Below are 18,069 nucleotides of genomic sequence, written 5' to 3'. Positions count from 1 at the left end.
TCTAGTGGGACAATAAGTAATTTGTTAAACAGATCAGACCTAGGTTGCCACTCTGGTCAGGAGCCCAGTCATGATACCTCATCATCAAAAAACAACAAAGGTTGATCACAAACTGGCTGGTCACACTCAACAGCACAACTCTGAGTCTGGGCACAAACCTGTTACTGAACAGAATGTCCTATTCATAGTTCCACTAACACTTCAAGCTATTCTAGTTCCATTTTTATTCCATAGTGGGTCAGATGTGTGCACTATTTCCTGCAGATTACTGCCAGTTCTTGTAAATGGTGGAGGGAGGGGTGAGCAGCAGATAGAGTGAGGAATTATAGCTGTAGTTATCGTTGTTATGTAGGTGGGGTGGATATAGCAGCCAAGTGTGATAAACAGAACTGACTGACTCTTTTGCTGGCATATCCAGGATCCTTCCTTATAGTTTTTTCTAAATAATTGAATTAATAAAGGAATTCATTCATTCACAAATGTTTCACTCATGCTTTATTTTACAGGTTCATCATTGTTTAAACATATTCAAGTAAAAGGACCATGTATTTTGTGACTTTGTATAGGGAAATCAAGACGTAGACTCACATAATTCATTCTAATTTACTGTTAGTGTGACCTAGGGAGTTTTTAGGTCAGTACACAGCTGACATGTTTACAGTCATGTTTGAGGTTCAACATGTATGAACAACAAAGTATTTAATAATAAATAAATAATGGATTGATATCAGTTCATAGAATGGAAATAAATAAATCATTTATTATTCACATCTTTTTTGTTCTCCATTTTAATTTGTTATTTCATTTATGCAGTTATTTACTTATAAACAAGTCAGATTTGGTCTTCCATACAGTAACCCCCCCCCCCACCCCACCACCCCTGCATGTTGTAGGACTCACTTGACGATACACGGCCTCAACAGGAAATTCTTACTGTATAGTGCTGCACTGCAGTTATAACACAACACTCCCTAAAGTGGGATCTGTATCTATGTGTCTTTATTCTTTAAAGTTGTAGGTATTATAAGTGGAATGATTACAACAAGCTAGTCAAAATGTCTTTGAGGCAAGAAAATATATAACACTGTTTGTTTTGGACTGTAAAACCCCTGCTTTAACTGTAGTTTCAGTTTCACTATGATGTCCACTGTGGAACTGCTTGTAGGTGTGGTTTGCTGCAAGCAGCCAGCTGACAAAGATGAGAAGCAGCAGAAAGACTGTTCCAGCACCTGCACTCAACCAGAAATGGCCAGCAAATACTACCATGGTAAGTCGAGATACTATTACTCATGTTGTTAAAGGGGACATATTATGGTCATGTTTGGGTTCATACTTTTATTTTTGGGGATCTACTAGTTTACATACTTTAATGTTAAAAAACAACAACATTATTTTTCTCATACTGTCTGTCAAAGAGACCGGTGCTACACCTCCCTTCACCCTCTGTTGTTTAAGCACCCGTCTCTTTAAGTTAAGAGAGAAGTGACTATATTTGGACAAACAGCAGCGCTGGGGAATATGACACAGCTAAGTGTCAGTAGGCCTATATCACAGCTCCTGCTTCTGGAACGCGGAGTAGGGAATCAGAACTTCAGTCAACAGTCCCTTTCTCCATAAGGATTTAGATTATCAGCCATAATGTCTAAACCATCCCATAATGTCTAAACCATCCCATAATGTCTAAACCATCCGAGGTAGACTGACCTGAGCTATGTGGTCTAAACCATCCCATAATGTCTACTCTTGTAGAAGTTAGAAGTCTGTATGAAATCAACCTTGTTTAAGAAAAACATGTTTTATCCGCGATGTTATAGAGAAAAACTACAGTGCCCACAATCCTAAGCGTAACAACAACGTCTCTGATTGGTCAAACTTGCTGTTACCATAGTAACATTTACTGTACCCGCGAAACTGCGAACGGCTAGAGCGAGCTTCTACCATTGAAGTCTCTGATAGTTTCTGTACACGGTCTTGTACTTTTTACCTTTTATACCTTTTTCAAAATGTTTCTTACTTTGAGAGTGTTCATTCACAATCCCAACCACATCGTCGGAGGTGACTTCAGGCAGGTAGCGGAGAGACTTGGTCCAGCAGTGTCTATCGGGCTCCGCCATTGTAAAAAGCTAACAGGAAGAGCTGTATCCCCACTCAGAGACGTTCTTCCGGTCTTCAATTGTTGCGTGACATAGGCCTATGGTGCTTGTTTGCTTGAGCTATAAATCCTGGCCCGTGTTCACTCTTTTTCTTTCCTACGGCTGACATCCAGCCTGCACCATTGTCTTTTGGTTTTGCACCTTCAACATTCCCACAACACACATGCCACACATCCATGCAATGTTTTCATTGTTGATATTGTTGATTTACACACTCCATTGTTCATTTGAGTTAACCTTTGTTTAGTAAAGAATTACTTTTTACTTAAAAGTTGCCTTGCATGGGCTCCTTCTTGTCAAATTTCAAGAGCCAGTTTGGGACAAATATTATTTCTCAGGAGCCATTTTTTGAGGCGGTAACCTACTGTGTAGTATATGAATGTGCTGCAAATTACTGCTCCTGAAAACTGAATCTCTTTTGAAATGAGAAGCATAGAGAAATAGGATATTTTACAGTCTAATGTTCTTTTTTAATTTGTTTCACGATGTTGATGCACTTTACAAAGGATTATAGATATCTAGAGCATTCATTCTTTTTCTAATGCTATTAATTCTTCCATACAGAACAAAAGAAGAATATGAGGATAGTATTGGTGGGGAAGACTGGGAATGGGAAGAGTGCCACTGGAAACACCATTCTGGGACGACAGTGCTTTGAATCAAAGTTCAGTGCAAAGTCTATGACTGTAGACTGTTCCCAGGGCAAAGCTGTGGTGGATGGGCAACAGGTGGCTGTTATCGACACCCCAGGCCTGTTTGACACCAGGTTTGGCATGGATAAAACAACTAAAGATATGAGCCAGTGCATCTCTTATGCTGCTCCTGGACCCCATGTGTTCCTGGTGGTCATCCGGCTGGGCAGATACACCGAAGAGGAAAAGCAGACAGTGCAAAGGATTCAAGAAATCTTTGGACAGGCTGCAGACAGATACAGCATGGTTCTCTTTACTCATGGGGACCTTCTTGAAGACACAACTATTGAAGACTTCTTGATGGAATCCTCAGACCTGCAAGAACTCGTGGCCAGATGTAATGGCCAGTACCATGTCTTCAATAATAAGCTGAAGGATCGCTCTCAGGTCACTGAGCTGCTCCAGAAGATCAGAAATTTAACCCAGAAGAACGGAGGAAGCCACTACACAAACGAGATGTTCCAAGAGGCCGAGAGGGCAGTCGAAGAGAAGAAACAACGCATCCTGAAAGAGAAAGAAGAGCAAATACGCAAAGAAAAAGAGAAACTGGAGAGAAAACTTCAGGAAGAATATGAAAAACAGATGAAGGAAATGAATGAACAACTTCAGGCTGAGAGGGAGAGGGAGAGGAAAGAGAGAGAGGAGGAGAGGGAGAGGGAGAGGGAGAGAAGAGAGAGGGAGAGGATGAGGCAGAGGGAGGAAAGAGAAGCAGAGAGGAAGAGAGATGAAGAGGAGCGAGAAAGGCAAAGAGCAAATATGCAGAAATATTTTGAGGAGCAGCATGAAAGAGAACTGGAAGTAGAAAGAGAAAGGTTGAGATGGCAATCACAGCAGCAATCTGATTCACAAAATGATTGTACGATTCTCTGATTAAAATGAGAAAGAAAGGGTCAAACTTCCCTCCTCTCACTATAACACTGAATAGTAATGACAACTTATCAGCCATTGATACCTCAAGTTAACATACTGATATACTTTAAAACTCCACATTTACAATTTACAACTGGGAAGAACCAGGCAGTCCTTCTTGTCTGACATCATCGGCAACAATGCATATAATACATGTACTATGTTGGCTACCATTGAGAAGCAGGGCTCTCAAGTTTTGAAGACAGGCAAGAGTGACATTCTATCTGCATGGTGACTAATGATGGGGACACACACACCTGCATTCTGGTGAATTTGTATGCACCTATTTCTACCTTTTTCTGAATCAATTTATGCTGGAAATATCTTTATGTAAAGGGAAACAGATTATAATCCAAATATAAGAACATAATGGAATATATTGCAATAAGGCTCTCAGGCATTCTGTATTGATTTCAACTATTTATTCTCCTGTAGATCAACTTTTCTAATTATATCTGAGTCACATGTAGCCTAGCATCATTTACTCTTCCCTTCTCTTTTGCATCTTTTGTTGAGGAAGTAACCTCCTTAAAAGGTGACAATTATTCACCTCAATGATACATTAATTCATTTTAATTTATTAATTAACCCCTGGACTGTAATACTGTTAAGTTTTGAGCAAGATTTCTGCTGATGTTCAAAACTTTGTGCACATTCAAAATATATCTGTGTTCTCTGAGATTTGGAGGAGTCGTGATATTTAGAGAAAAATAAAGTTAGAGTAGTCACTATATTTCAGAAAATAATCTACCTGCACCATAGTCTGCTGTGCATTACATGATTGCTCTGCTGATACGGTAGATCTCAGACCGTCTGACAGAAACAGAGCCCCGTTTGGGTCTCTGGCATGGATGTATTAAGAGAACTGATCTGGTCTCTGAATGAGTGAACGTTTAGGGAAGTGTCTGTACGCTGCTCTATGCTTTTTTTTCATTGGTTGTTGCGTTAAATCTTACCCAGATACAATAGTGCTATTTTCTGATTGGCTATTGTGTAGCCCCCTTTTTTTTTTTTGATTGGCTGATAAGTGGCAGGCTCAACAAAGAACTCCACGGGAGACGCGCTTGATTCCTGCCGGTTCCATAGTGAGAGCGGCGCGCCAGAGAAATTTTGGGCGGTGCGGCATATTAAATATATTATAAATAGTTTTTCCGCGTGAGAAATACAATGTGTGGTGGGAGTGCGTGACAAAAGACCGAAATGAGTGACTGTCACGCTCAATGCATGACACTTGAGAGCCCTGGAGAAGCAAGTTCACTACCTCCTTTCTTTAGAAATAAAGTTCAGTGTATTAGACATATGCTGCAAATTAATTATCGAATCATAGTTCCTGAAAAAGCAATCTCTAGGTCAGGAACTACTTGTTACACTTGGCAACTATGCAGATCCAGAGTTCAAACTAAACATGATATAGCAGCATGCAGTCAATATGCATCAGAGAGCTGGAACAAATACTGTAAAGGCCTTGATACACAAAGGTGATCGTCGGCTGTCGATCTAGTTGGGCCGCCCTAGGTTTTGCGGTGAGTCACGCACCGTCGGCCTTGTTTTAGTTGATTCGCCATTGGTCTCTGCGTCTGTGCGAGGAATCCATCTCTTTGGCTGTTCACACGAGAAAACAAACGGTAGTGAGGAAAGCAAACAAACGACTGTGAGAGTGCACACATTTCTCATCTTCATCTCATCTGATCAATCCACATAGAGCTGTCAAAACTGGCCAAAAATGACTCACAAAGGTTTAAAGTATTAAAATATATTTATTTTTGCACACTATGTCCATAAGATGGCAAACAACGAGATACATAACTACTTGTGTAGGTATAGGCTATTTATTTTAACATAAACATGTCTTATAAAAGATCTACATACCTACAAATTACAAAATAAACTAATAAAATAATGTCCTATACCATAAAATGTACTTTACACAAAAAACACTGGTTGTTTATAAAATCTGTTGTTTTGAGTGCTTATATAAATAAGTGCTTCCATTCCTTATTAATGGTCGGGAGAGCAAGGTTAGAAGTGGAGAGGAAACACTGGGACTTCCCAGATATTAAAAAAACTCCAGAAACAACCATATAAAGATTTAGTTTCACTTTCATTGTGTGCAGATATTTAACGGTGTGGTGTGACTCATATCTCCAAAGGAGCTGCAGGAGAACTCTTTTCTTTTTATTGTTGATATTTTGACAGGACAACAGATGTTCCAGAACCTTACGACATTCCATTCATAATTATGTTCCTTGTCCCCAATTTTCTTTTTATAGAACACAAAACAGAAGCATCTCTTAGACAACAACAGAGGGATCAATAATAGAAATCAGACTACTACCCAAATACTTCCCTTCTTTGATTAAATGAACTCAGGCTGCACCTGTCAGCCATTGAATACAATTTCAAAACGAGACACAGCTGTAGACAACACAAACCAAAGGTAACAATACCAGGAATACAAACCAATACAAATAAAATAAACAAACAAAAACAACACAAAATGTATTAAAAATGAAACAATAAATATGCCTTGATAGAACCAGTTACCAAGCCTACCAATCCATTATACCAGTTACCAGTAATAACAATCAGACAGACATTTCTTCTATTACATCCAAAAAGGAGAAAATATCTTCCCTCCCCCTGACTCTCTAAGTAACCCGTTCAAAAGTAGCCTTTTGTTTTTACGTTAGCGACACCACAGTCTCCCTTCATCACCATTAGTTCTTGGCCGTCTGCTTGCTGTGTCAGGGCTTTTAGATTTAAACAAACTCTGACTACCTTTAAAACCAGGATCAATACTTTGATGTTCTCCAATGATATGTTGATGAATAAAATTGACCTCAAGCACATATTGCATCAATCAAGTAATTCTCTTTCTCTTTACACAAAATGTAATTTAGTGGTTTCTATTAATTCTGTACTTTAATGTTTAATGTGGTTCATGCATGTTATAAAGCACTCTGAATCTCCTTTGTGTATAATATGTGCTATTCAAATAAACTTGCTTTGCCATCTCTTGGCTCTTGTTTATGTTTACTTGTTTCCATAGGTCAATGAGCAAATGATGAAAATCTAAAATGTCCTATATTAAAGAAATAATTGAAATTACTATATTATTAATTTACTACCAGTATATTAATAAACAGTAACATATTAGTGAACCAATACATTGTGAAATAATTTTAAAAGTCGTTAAATCATACCTAAAAGTTTATAATTTGAGGTACTTGTCTTTTCTTTTCATGCCACTTTCTACTTCTACTCCGCTACATTTCATAGAGAAATATTGTACTTTTTACTCCACTACATTAATGTGACAGCTTTAGTTACTTTACACATTAAAGGATAACTTGTCATGATGTGCAGGGAATGGTGGACCCAAACGCAGAGAGCTGGCAGAAGTTTAGTTGCTTGACGATTTATTAACAGAAAAAACCAGGGCAAATGCAAAAAGGGATCCAAAAATGCAAAAATGCAAAAAACAAAAGACACCAGAGGCCTGTACTACGAATCAAGATCAACATGCCCTGGATTTATTTCAGTTACCCAGCTTCACTAACCCTAACAACCGCGGTCCATCATAAGCTGTGTCACGACGGTGGTTAACAACTAGTTCAATCAACCCAGGGTTTCCCAATCCAGCGGCGCGCGCGTTCACATAAAAGAGGTGTTTGCACAGCACGACCAATCACAAACATCTACCAGAGCTGCATATTTTATATAAGAAGAGCAAATTATAATTCTATATAGATATGAAGAACACTGACATAGTTTTACAGGCAAAACGCAATACAGTCACTGCTTCCTAAAACAGGAGGAAAGCTGGCAAAAAAATAGCCGATGCTTTAAATGCAGTTCAGGTGTTCAGCATAAGTTACCATGGCGATTTAACCCGGTAACGAGTGATCCACCGTCGTGGTACAGAAAACCCTGGGTTGAACCTGAAGTTACCTCGGTAACGCAAAATCTTGCTTCATAGTACAGGCCTCAGGAGTACCAACAGAGGTAGGCAAAAACAAGTCCAGAAAGAATATCAAACAAAAGCACAGGATATCAAAAACCGGGAACACATAGACCACAGGGAAGGGTTTACCACACTGACACTGACTGAAACACACTTACAGCAACCAAAATGTTGTGACAACAGGCAAAGGGAATGCAGAAACTAAATACACAGGGTAAATGAGAAAAGAGGAACAGGTGACACTAGGGCTGGGGAACATGTGCAACACATTAGGAGTGGGCAGGGTAATCAAAAAGGCGGGAAAACACAGGTAGTAAAACTAGACAAGACAAGGGAGAAAAACAGACTGTCAAAATAAAACAAGAAACAGAACTATACACAACAGGGAACAGAAATATACACAACAGAAATATACACCACAGAGAACAGAAATATACACAACCACAACATAACCACCGTTTTTTCAACCCCTATGTTCCTATGTTTCTGTGTCTAAGTGACTGATGGAACAACATTCTTTGACATTGGTCCAGTATTAAGAGAGATCGCTGCAGTTGGCAGCAGCGAAACAAGCTACAATGTAAGTTAATAGGACAATTGTCCAGCTTGTATTTACCTTCACAAAAGTGCTTGTTTTGCCACTGACAGGCTCAGATTAATATTCTAAGTGTCTGACAACATTATAGAAATGATTTCTAAGGAGGTCGACCTTTCTGTTACGGAGTTAGATCCTTTTTTAAAACATAAAAACATCTGCGCAATTGGGTTCGCTAAACCCACCAGACTCCGTGTAAATAAACAGTAATTTTAGCATCGTAAAATACATTTCATTTAAAGTCGACAGAAGCAAAACAACTCTAGTTTTGGTTGAAATAACCACATAGTTTACTGATTTACATGTTAAAATATGTTGGCTCTATACACGCTAAAAGTATTGTTTTTTTAAATGGAGTCTGGTGGGTTTAGTGCTAGCAACTTCAGAGCTGTTAAACAGAAAGGTCTTAAAGGTAAAAGGTTTTAAAGGTCTATCTCTGTAGGGATCCTTTCCATAATGTTGTCAGACACTAAGAATATTAATCTGAGCCTGTCATCGGCAAAATAAGCACTTTTGTGAAGGTAAATACAAGCTGGACAATTGTCCTATTAACTTACATTGTAGCTTGTTTCGCCGCTGCCAACTGCAGCGATCTAGCTTAATACTGGACCATAGGCTATTAATATTAATATTAACAGTCTATGGTTGTAACACAAACAATCCGAGAGCACAGCAGAAATCCGAGAGGAGAAGATTTGCAAGCGTGCAGAATCAGAGTGCGAGGAGAAGGGCTAAAGCTGAGAGCAGGAAATCTGTCGAAGCAACAACATAACTGAGTCCAAGCATAACGTTTGAGCAGAAGTCCAGCAAATCCAAGCTCGAGCAGTGGCTATTTGAGTGTGAGAGCAAGGTTTTGAGGGAAATGATTACAAAATCTGAACATAATATCGGTAAGAAATGCTCTCAAATTGAAAGAATGCGCTCTTGAATAAAGATAGGAATATAACTCCATAGGCCTGAAGTTAACTTTTTTGACCACCAGCCAGTATGGGAGTGGCAGAATCATGAGGACCTTAAGATAACTGCTGCCATTTCTTGTAAATACTGAAGGGAAGGGGGAGCTTTGTGCGCCAGGGTCTGTAGTTAAGTGATAAGTTCTTCCATTTCCTGTTAGTGGTCGGGGAGGGCCACATATAAAGCTTTAGTTTCACTTTCATTATGTGCAGCTATTCCTGGGTGTGGTTTGGCTCATATATAGAGCCTTTCCAAAGGAGCTGCAGGAGACACACTCTGAACTCTGTCTTTACTTCAGCTGTAGTATCTACTCCGTACTCTTTAACCCAAACAGGGACAGGAACTATTACAACCTAAACATGGATAGCAATTTTGGTAAGTCATGATGCTGTATCCATTTTAATAATTTGTTATATTTTTTATGTTTTGATCACTATTACAAATAATTTTATCACAGTGATCTTAATTTAAGATATGTAATGTTTTTGTGTAGCTCCTATAGACTAATGCTTCCATAGACATAGCCTACTGGGTAGTTACACTTCCAGTTACACACAAGGATTTTACTCCTTAACAAAAAGGTCTATCTCTGTATGGATCCGTACCATAATGTTATCAGACAGAATAATAATCTGAGCCTGTCAGAGGCAAGAACTAAACTTATGGTGGATGGAAATTGACGATGTCTATTTGACATATATGATTACATTACAGCCCAGTCTGGGCTGCCGGTTACACCGTTCTTGCTCAATACTGGACCAATTTCAAAGATTCTTGTACACATTAGTCACTTAGACACTAATGCATGGGGTACTTTAAAATACCTTGTGCCTTTTCCTGTAAATATTGAACTAAACAATATATGGAAGCCATATTAGATCATGGAAAGAAAACCAAATAAGCCAACATTATAAGCCACATTGTAAATATTCACAATTAGACATGGTCTGTAGGATTAACTACAATGCATGTACAACCTGATTCTTATTCAGTGTCACGCATTCTTCTACACAGGTTGGAGCAGAAATAATGAGAATATGAGGATAGTGATGGTGGGGAAGACAGGAATTGGGAAGAGTGCCACTGGAAACACCATTCTGGGACGACAGTGCTTTGAATCAAAGTTCAGTGCAAAGTCTATGACTGTAGACTGTTCCAAGGGCAAAGCTGTGGTGGACGGGCAACAGGTTGCTGTTATCGACACCCCAGGCCTGTTTGACACCAGGTTTGGCAAGGATAAAACAACTAAAGATCTATGCCAGTGCATCTCTTATGCTGCTCCTGGACCCCATGTGTTCCTGGTGGTCATCCGGCTGGGCAGATACACCGACGAGGAAATGCAGACAGTGCAAAGGATTCAAGAAATCTTTGGACAGGCTGCAGACAGATACAGCATGGTTCTCTTTACTCATGGGGACCAACTTGACACAACTATTGAAGACTTCTTGATGGAATCCTCAGACCTGCAAGAACTCGTGGCCAGATGTAATGGCCAGTACCATGTCTTCAATAATAAGCTGAAGGATCGCTCTCAGGTCACTGAGCTGCTCCAGAAGATCAGAAATTTAAACCAGAAGAACGGAGGAAGCCACTACACAACCGAGATGTTCCAAGAGGCCGAGAGGGCAGTCGAAGAGGAGAAACAACGCATCCTGAAAGAGAAAGAAGAGCAAATACGCAAAGAAAAAGAGGAATTGGAGAGAAAACTTCAGGAAAAATATAAAAAACAGATGAAGAAAATGAATGAACAACTTCAGGCTGAGAGAGAGAGGGAGAGGAAAGAGAGAGAAGAGGAGAGGGAGAGGGAGAGGCAGGAAATGAATGAGGAGAGAAAGAGGGAGAAGGAGGAGAGAGAAGCAGAGAGAAAGAGAGACAGAGAGGAGAAAGAAAGGGAGTATGCAAACATGATGAATAAAATGAAGGAACAGCATGAGAAAGAACTGAGAGAGGAAAAAGAAAAGTTGCAGAACAGACATGAACGTGAGGCCAGAGAGGAAGCTGAGGAGTTTCATCCATTGTATCCTCTGGTAGTAGTTGGCAAGATGGTAGTTGAAGGAATTGACCGATTGGGAAAAACAATTGGGGGATGGTTCAAATAGTGAGTGATTCAGGCAGCACAACTACAGAGGAACCCTCTAGAAGCTCCTACACAAGAATATATGAAACAATTATTTCATCCACAGAACTAAAATCACTATTTACGTTTTTATTATCTGAGTGAATGATAATAAAGCTAATTGTAGTTGTAAAGTAGAGCTATCTACTATAGGGATGTCCCGATCAGGTTTTTTTTTTGCCCTCGAGGTCCGAGTCATTTGATTGAGATCTAAGATACCGAGGTCCCGATACGTAATTCTATAATATATATAAAAAAAGAATAAGAAAATGAGCGACAAAAACGGATCCAGGATGTTTGCCTTATTTGTTATTTAATTCACTTATTTAAACATTCAACAAACTGTTAACAAACAGAGCACTTCTGTTAAATGATATCCACAGTTTGCTTATGGCAAGGTGTTGTCATCAACTTTATAAGACCTCCAGCACCGCAGACATTTACTCGAGCTTTCCGCTTTTTTCAAACGTTCCGTGTCTACTTTGCGGCATTTAACCAATTGAGCGTCTCTGCAACAAGTGATGTCATGCCGCACGCGGTGCTGTTTTGTGTGGACGTCAAGGTTATACTTGTGACACCGCATAACTATAGATGTGTAAAAAATTATGACAATATATATACCTATTAATCGATGATGTCCGGATCGGGAGGTAACGGCCGATTCCGATCGAGTCTGAAACCACGTGCAGGCCCGATTCCAATCACGTGATCGGCTTGGACATCCATAATATATACTGTAGGGTTAGTGAAGGCTAGTTCACTCCAGGGATCACTCTCATATCATACTTCTCACCATGCATCTAGTGTTCCCTTGGCATTATTTTACGTTTTTCAAATGCTTACACACGTTTCTCAAAATATGGTCTCCTTTTTTCAAAACATACACACAATCCCAAAAATCGAACAAACAAAATGATAAATGAAAAGGATTGTATGCACTTTGTGCAAAACAAAGTCTGATTGATGTGTAATGCTGAAATGATAGATAGTTTGCATGCAGTAGGGCCGCCACGGGTTAAGATTACTCAAGAGGCTTCTCCATTGGTCAATCAGTGGTTGATCACATGATGAATAAGTGTGGCCCTGATCTCATCAGAGATGGCTCTCCTTCCTCTTCTTCCCTCCTCCTCCTCCTCCTCCTCCTCGTCCCCTGTCTCTCCCTCCTCCTCCTCCTCCTCCTCCCCCTCCTCCCCTGTCTCTCCCTCCTCCTCCTCCTCCTCCTCCCCTGTCTCTCCCTCCTCCTCCTCCTCCTCCTCCTCCTCGTCCCCTGTCTCTCCCTCCTCCTCCTCCTCCTCCTCCTCCTCCTCGTCCCCTGTCTCTCCCTCCTCCTCCTCCTCCTCCTCCTCCTCCTCGTCCCCTGTCTCTCCCTCCTCCTCCTCTTGCTCTCTGTCTATTGTTGGCATCCATTTTTCAAACAGGTAATCTGACCTTTGACCTCTGTATAGGCCTATACTAAAGCAGTGATTGGTTAGTGTTCAGTTATGCCATAATGTGTTTGTACATGTGAGGAGTGTGTGTGTGTGTGTGTGTGTGTGTGTGTGTGTGTGCCCTGGTAAATAAGTGTAGCATTTTGATTGGTTGTGTTTAGAAAAGGAAAGCAAGTCACTTCCTGTTGGATTTTTGTGTTTTAGGAAGAGAATTGTGTGTAATGTTTTGAAAAAAGTGTTTTATGCATTTGAAAACTGAGTGAAAGACTGAGAAATAGTTTATGGTTTTGGAGATTTGCTGTGTAGTTTTGCACTTTGAGTGAAAGGCTTCAAAAATCGTGTGACATGAAAAGATTTTGTGTGTAAGCAGTTGAAAAAAAAACTGTAACAAAGCCCAAGGAGATATTCTATAATGTAAGTTAACATTTTACTATATATATAAACTATTTTCTTTTGTTCTGTTTTTTTGTCAGATTTACATGAATGTATTGTAGTAAATCCTTATGTTATTTGATTTTGTTCCTGTTGGTCACAGTTTGTCACAAAGACTTTATTTCATGGGTTATGTTGATAATTGATGCCACTCAAGAACAAGTTATCTATGTGCTCATGTGCTACACTGAACAAGAGATAAAGATGTGATATTAAGACAAAACCTTTGTTGGAGTAATAATAATAATATTGATAATAATAAATAATAAAATAATGTCCTATACCATAAAACTCTACACACAATTCCCAAAACTGAACACACAAAATGCTAAATGCCTCACATCTCCTTCAACATGAAACACTGCATTCAAAATACCATAAACACATCTCACAATGAAGCATTTGCATCAAATGACAAACACTTTTTTCATAATAGTACATTTTTGGATATACCATGTACACACTGTTGTTCTAAATCTAAAGCTCTTTTGTCTTTCATAGACGTATATCTACGTTTACAAAGTTCTAGAGAGAAAGTTATCTGCTGAGAGGGGTTGAAAAGTGTGTTGTAAACAATATAATGTTACAGTAAAACAGAAAATATTTATTGGACAAAACATCACGTTTGTAAGAGTAACTCAGTGTTGTATACAGTAGTATGAAACAAGAAAACACAACTACAAACATATAGAAACCAAAGGTATCATTTTTAGAATAAAGAATGTGTGTGTGTGTGTGTGTGTGTGTGTGTGTGTGTGTGTGGTGTGTGTGTGTGTGTGTGGTGTGTGTGTGTGTGTGTGTGTGTGTGTGTGTGTGTGTTGTGTGTGGTGTGTGTGTGTGTGTGTGTTTGTATGTGTTTGTGTGGCGGGGGGGGGATTGTATGCACAAACAAGTCTGATTGATTTGTAATGCTGAAATAGATAGATAGTTGCATGCAGTATGGACGCCACTGTAAAGCTACTCAAGATGGGCTTCTCTCATTGGTCAATCCGTGGTTGATCACATGATGAATAAGTGTGGCCCTGATCTCATCAGAGATGGCTCTCCTTCCTCTTCTTCCCTCCTCCTCCTCCTCCTCATTGTCGTCCCCTGTCTGTCCCTCCTCCTCCTCCTCCTCCTCCTCCTCCTCCTCCTCCTCCTCCTCCTCATTCTCCTCCTCCTCGTTGTCGTCTCTTGTCTCCTCCTCCTCCTCCTCGTCATTCTCCTCCTCCTCGTCGTCCCCTGTCTCCTCCAGTGTTGGGAGTAACGCAATTACAGTAATGTATTCCTTTTTGCTGTAACGCAGTAATATAACGCATTACTAATTAAATTTTGGTAATATTATACTCGTTACAATCTCAGTAACGCGAGTTACAACGCATTTTAACGCAACATTTAGTGGTGCATTGGTTTTTTTAAGAATTCACCAACACACATTTCACAGGAAAAAAAAAAAAGCCGTATTATTTTCCTGTTGCTGTATTCGATGGTTGAGATGACTGTAGAGACAGATACATTTGCGAGATGGATATTATTTTCAGGAGTTATTACGCTGCGTTGAAGTGAGCTGTCCTGTTTCTGTTCCCGTGGTCAGAGCCAGAACCAGAGACGGTACGGACAGCATGTATGTCCCAACAGGTGACGGTACGTCAGCGGCTGACAGATATAAACATGTCGGGAATTAATGTTGAGGCTTGCTACACGTAAATATCATTGTATTTTATCAGCCGTGGAGAGTAACTCTGCCTGTAGTGGAATGGCTTCGAATGACGACCAAAAGCGCTTGTCTTTTACTGTGACCATTTACTGTTCAATATGTTGCAGTTTTACAAACAAAGTGAACAACTTGAACCTGACGGACATGTTGCATCTCAGTAAGCTAGCAAGAGTAGGCTACACAACAGACAACTTCCGTGTAGCTTACTTCAAAATAAAAGCACTTCCTGTGATGGTTCGCAGTAAAACTAAATTACTGTTAAATAAGGTTGTGTGGGCTACCTTTTCACAAATCAGCTGTAAATCAAGTACTGTAAGTAATGTTAATAGTGAGTTTTAATCACACTATAATTGAACATTTCCTTTAGAGTCTTTTAACCTAAACATGAATTTCTTATTGAAGTGCTATAAACAAACATTTTACACAATGCCAAACAATGCCATACTTTTGAGTATTTTCATTTTCTCCTACTTGCCTATTATATGTTTTACTTATCTATTTTGTATAGCTTTAGTTACTTTGCATATTTATATTAATTATACAAAATATGAATAATCTATGATGTATTAAAGTGGATAAAGACGAGACTTTATTGATCCGGTGGTGAAATTCACAAGCTAGCTGCCAAATCAAACTTCCCCTGTTATTTTGGTGAAAGTAACTCAAAAGTAATGCAAAAGTAGTGTAACGCATTACAATTCAGAGACAGTAATATTGTAATATAACTAATTACTCTCAAATGACAGTAACTAGTAATCTATAATGTATTACATTTTGGAAGTAACTTGCCCAACACTGGTCTCCTCCTCCTCGTTGTCGTCCCCTGTCTCCTCCTCCTCGTTGTCGTCCCCTGTCTCTCCCTCCTCCTCCTCTTGCTCTCTGTCTATTGTTGGCATCCATTTTTCAAACAGGTAATCTGACCTTTGACCTCTGTATAGGCCTATACTAAAGCAGTGATTGGTTAGTGTTTAGTTATGACATAATGTGTTTGCACATGTGAGGAGTGTGTGTGTGCCCTGGTAAATAAGTGTAGCATTTTGATTGGTTGTGTTTAGAAAAGGAAAGCTAGTCACTTCCTGTTAGATTTTTGTGTCTTAGGAATAGAATTGTGGGTAGTGTTTTGAAAAAAATGTTTCATTCAATTGAAAACTGAGTGAAAGGCTGAGAAATAGTTTATGGTTTTGGAGATTCTGTGTGTAGTTTCAACACGGTCTCACTGCAGTTCGTGAAATGGTCACGTTATTTTTAATCTATTGATTTGTGTACCCAGACACGTTTCTCTCGTTTTTTTTTCGTGGTGGTGAGTGCAATTATGGAGGTTATGGAGCCGTGGTCTCTGGGGGACGTGCGGAAAAAAACAACGGGGAAATTAAACGTCTACGCGCGGGACACAAACCCCGGTCTCCGGGCTGAAAGTCCTGTGTTGTTTGACCCATCCACCCCCCCAACCGACCTCCCTACGCAGATTTTTGGCTTTTCATACTACTCGCTACCGTAGTCGTGCTGTGATCACGAAAGATGCTTCCCATTGAAATACATTAGTTTAAAAATCGTGCTCATCACCACAAAAAAACCCCGACAGAAATGTGTCTGGGTACACAAATCCATAAATTTAAATAACGTGACCATTTCACGAACTGATGTGAGACTAGGTTGGTAGTTTTGCACTTTGAGTGAGACGTTTCAAAAATTGTGTAACATGAAAAGATTTTGTGTGTAAGCAGTTGGAAAAAACTGTAATATAGAGACGTAGACATGTCTCTCTCAGCACCCTGGTTGGTGCTAGACTGAGCCCCCCAGCAAGCCAGCAAGCTAACTAGCCGACCAGCAGAGAGATGAACAGTCTGGTTGGTAGTTGCTGTATGTCCAAATTAAGTTTTACTTTATTTTCTGAGCCCACTAGACGGCGCTCTCTGTTTATAACAAAGGGTTGAAAACAATGTGAGAGAAGCAGAGGGACCATATAGGCTCTGTGCTGCCACTGCTGATTTAGGCAAACACTGTTTAGTTGTAGGTATCAGAGCAACGTTTGTATCCGGTTTCCCTTTTTGAATGATGAATAGATGACCGCCGGCTGCTGGCATGGAGAGTTATTTCCTCTCACCCAGGCACAGAACCTACGTGGTAGTTGGTCGTCGGCATTAGTCTTTGTGATATGTTCAAGTGCAATCTTTTGGCCGAGACAAAAGGGGATGTGTGGCGTCACCACAGTCTCCCTTCATCACCATTAGTTCTTGGCCGTCTGCTTGCTGTGTCAGGGCTTTTAGATTTAAACAAACTCTGACTACCTTTAAAACCAGGATCAATACTTTGATGTTCTCCAATGCCATTCAAATGGACCTCAAGCACATGTTGCATCAATCAAGTAATTCTCTTTCTCTTTACACAAAATATAATCAGTGGTTTCTATTCATTCTGTACTTTAATGTTTAATGTGGTTCATGCATGTTATAAAGCACTCTGAATCTCCTTTGTGTATAATATGTGCTATTCAAATAAACTTGCTTTACCATCTCTTGGCTCTTGTTTATGTTTACTTGTTTACATAGGTCAATGAGCAAATGATCTGAAAATCTAACATGTCCTATATTAAATAAATAATTCAAATGACTATATTATTAATTTACTATATTAATAAACAGTAACATATTAGTGAACCAATACATTGTGAAATAATTTTAAGTTGTGAAATTATAACTAATTGAAAATACGGGTGCACGATGATGCTACCCATGTACCGTTACCTGACTGGTTAGTAGTGAATCTGAGTCCACTGAAGGGGGTCCGATAAGAACCAGACAAGTGTCACTTCTTAATTATCCTTTATTGCCTCACAATCAACACACGCTCATTTCTCCAACAGTATGTGGATGCCTACATGGAGGTGTGGTTCTGAAATGATATAAGTACAAAGTAAATACTGGGTATGATCCTAGAACTAAGTTACAAATAAACCATTAACTTAAATCCCAAATTAAATAGACAGCATTCAGTATATCTGTATATCTAAATCCTTACCAGTTAATAGGCATATGTACGGTGGCTCTGAAGTGCAAATCACAACAGCAATAAGAAAAACGCGACGGCAAATATGAAAACACGACGACGAATATGAAAACACGACGGCAAAT

The 18,069-nt window shown here is 39.5% G+C and overlaps 1 protein-coding gene and 1 long non-coding RNA gene across 4 annotated transcripts in view; one reads left to right on the top strand and one right to left on the bottom strand.

Moving 5' to 3' along the window:
- Positions 1-1,122: 1,122 nt before the first annotated feature.
- Positions 1,123-18,069, top strand: part of LOC116060536 (GTPase IMAP family member 9-like) — a 65,538-nt gene continuing 48,591 nt past the window's right edge. Inside the window, exons 1-2 of one of the 3 annotated variants that reach the window (XM_036000516.1) lie at positions 1,123-1,267; positions 2,718-3,734. In XM_036000516.1, coding sequence (XP_035856409.1) covers positions 1,138-1,267; positions 2,718-3,715 — 1,128 coding nt within the window. In that variant the 5' untranslated portion in view covers positions 1,123-1,137 and the 3' untranslated portion in view covers positions 3,716-3,734. Of the gene's footprint in view, positions 1,268-2,717; positions 3,735-9,440; positions 9,643-10,281; positions 11,490-18,069 lie in introns of those variants that run through there. The other 2 variants (XM_036000517.1, XM_031314145.2) reach the window with 2 other exon arrangements.
- Positions 13,280-17,060, bottom strand: LOC116060539. Its single transcript, XR_004107528.2, has 2 exons — positions 16,674-17,060; positions 13,280-13,533 (listed from the first exon to the last, which is right to left on the bottom strand). It is a non-coding gene; the product is annotated as an uncharacterized LOC116060539 (long non-coding RNA).

The sequence above is a fragment of the Sander lucioperca genome, chromosome 4, assembly GCF_008315115.2.
Source record: "Sander lucioperca isolate FBNREF2018 chromosome 4, SLUC_FBN_1.2, whole genome shotgun sequence".
Lineage (NCBI taxonomy): Eukaryota > Metazoa > Chordata > Actinopteri > Perciformes > Percidae > Sander > Sander lucioperca.
The sequence above is the reverse complement of the archived record's forward strand: the minus strand, read 5'-3'. Positions and strand labels throughout refer to the sequence as shown.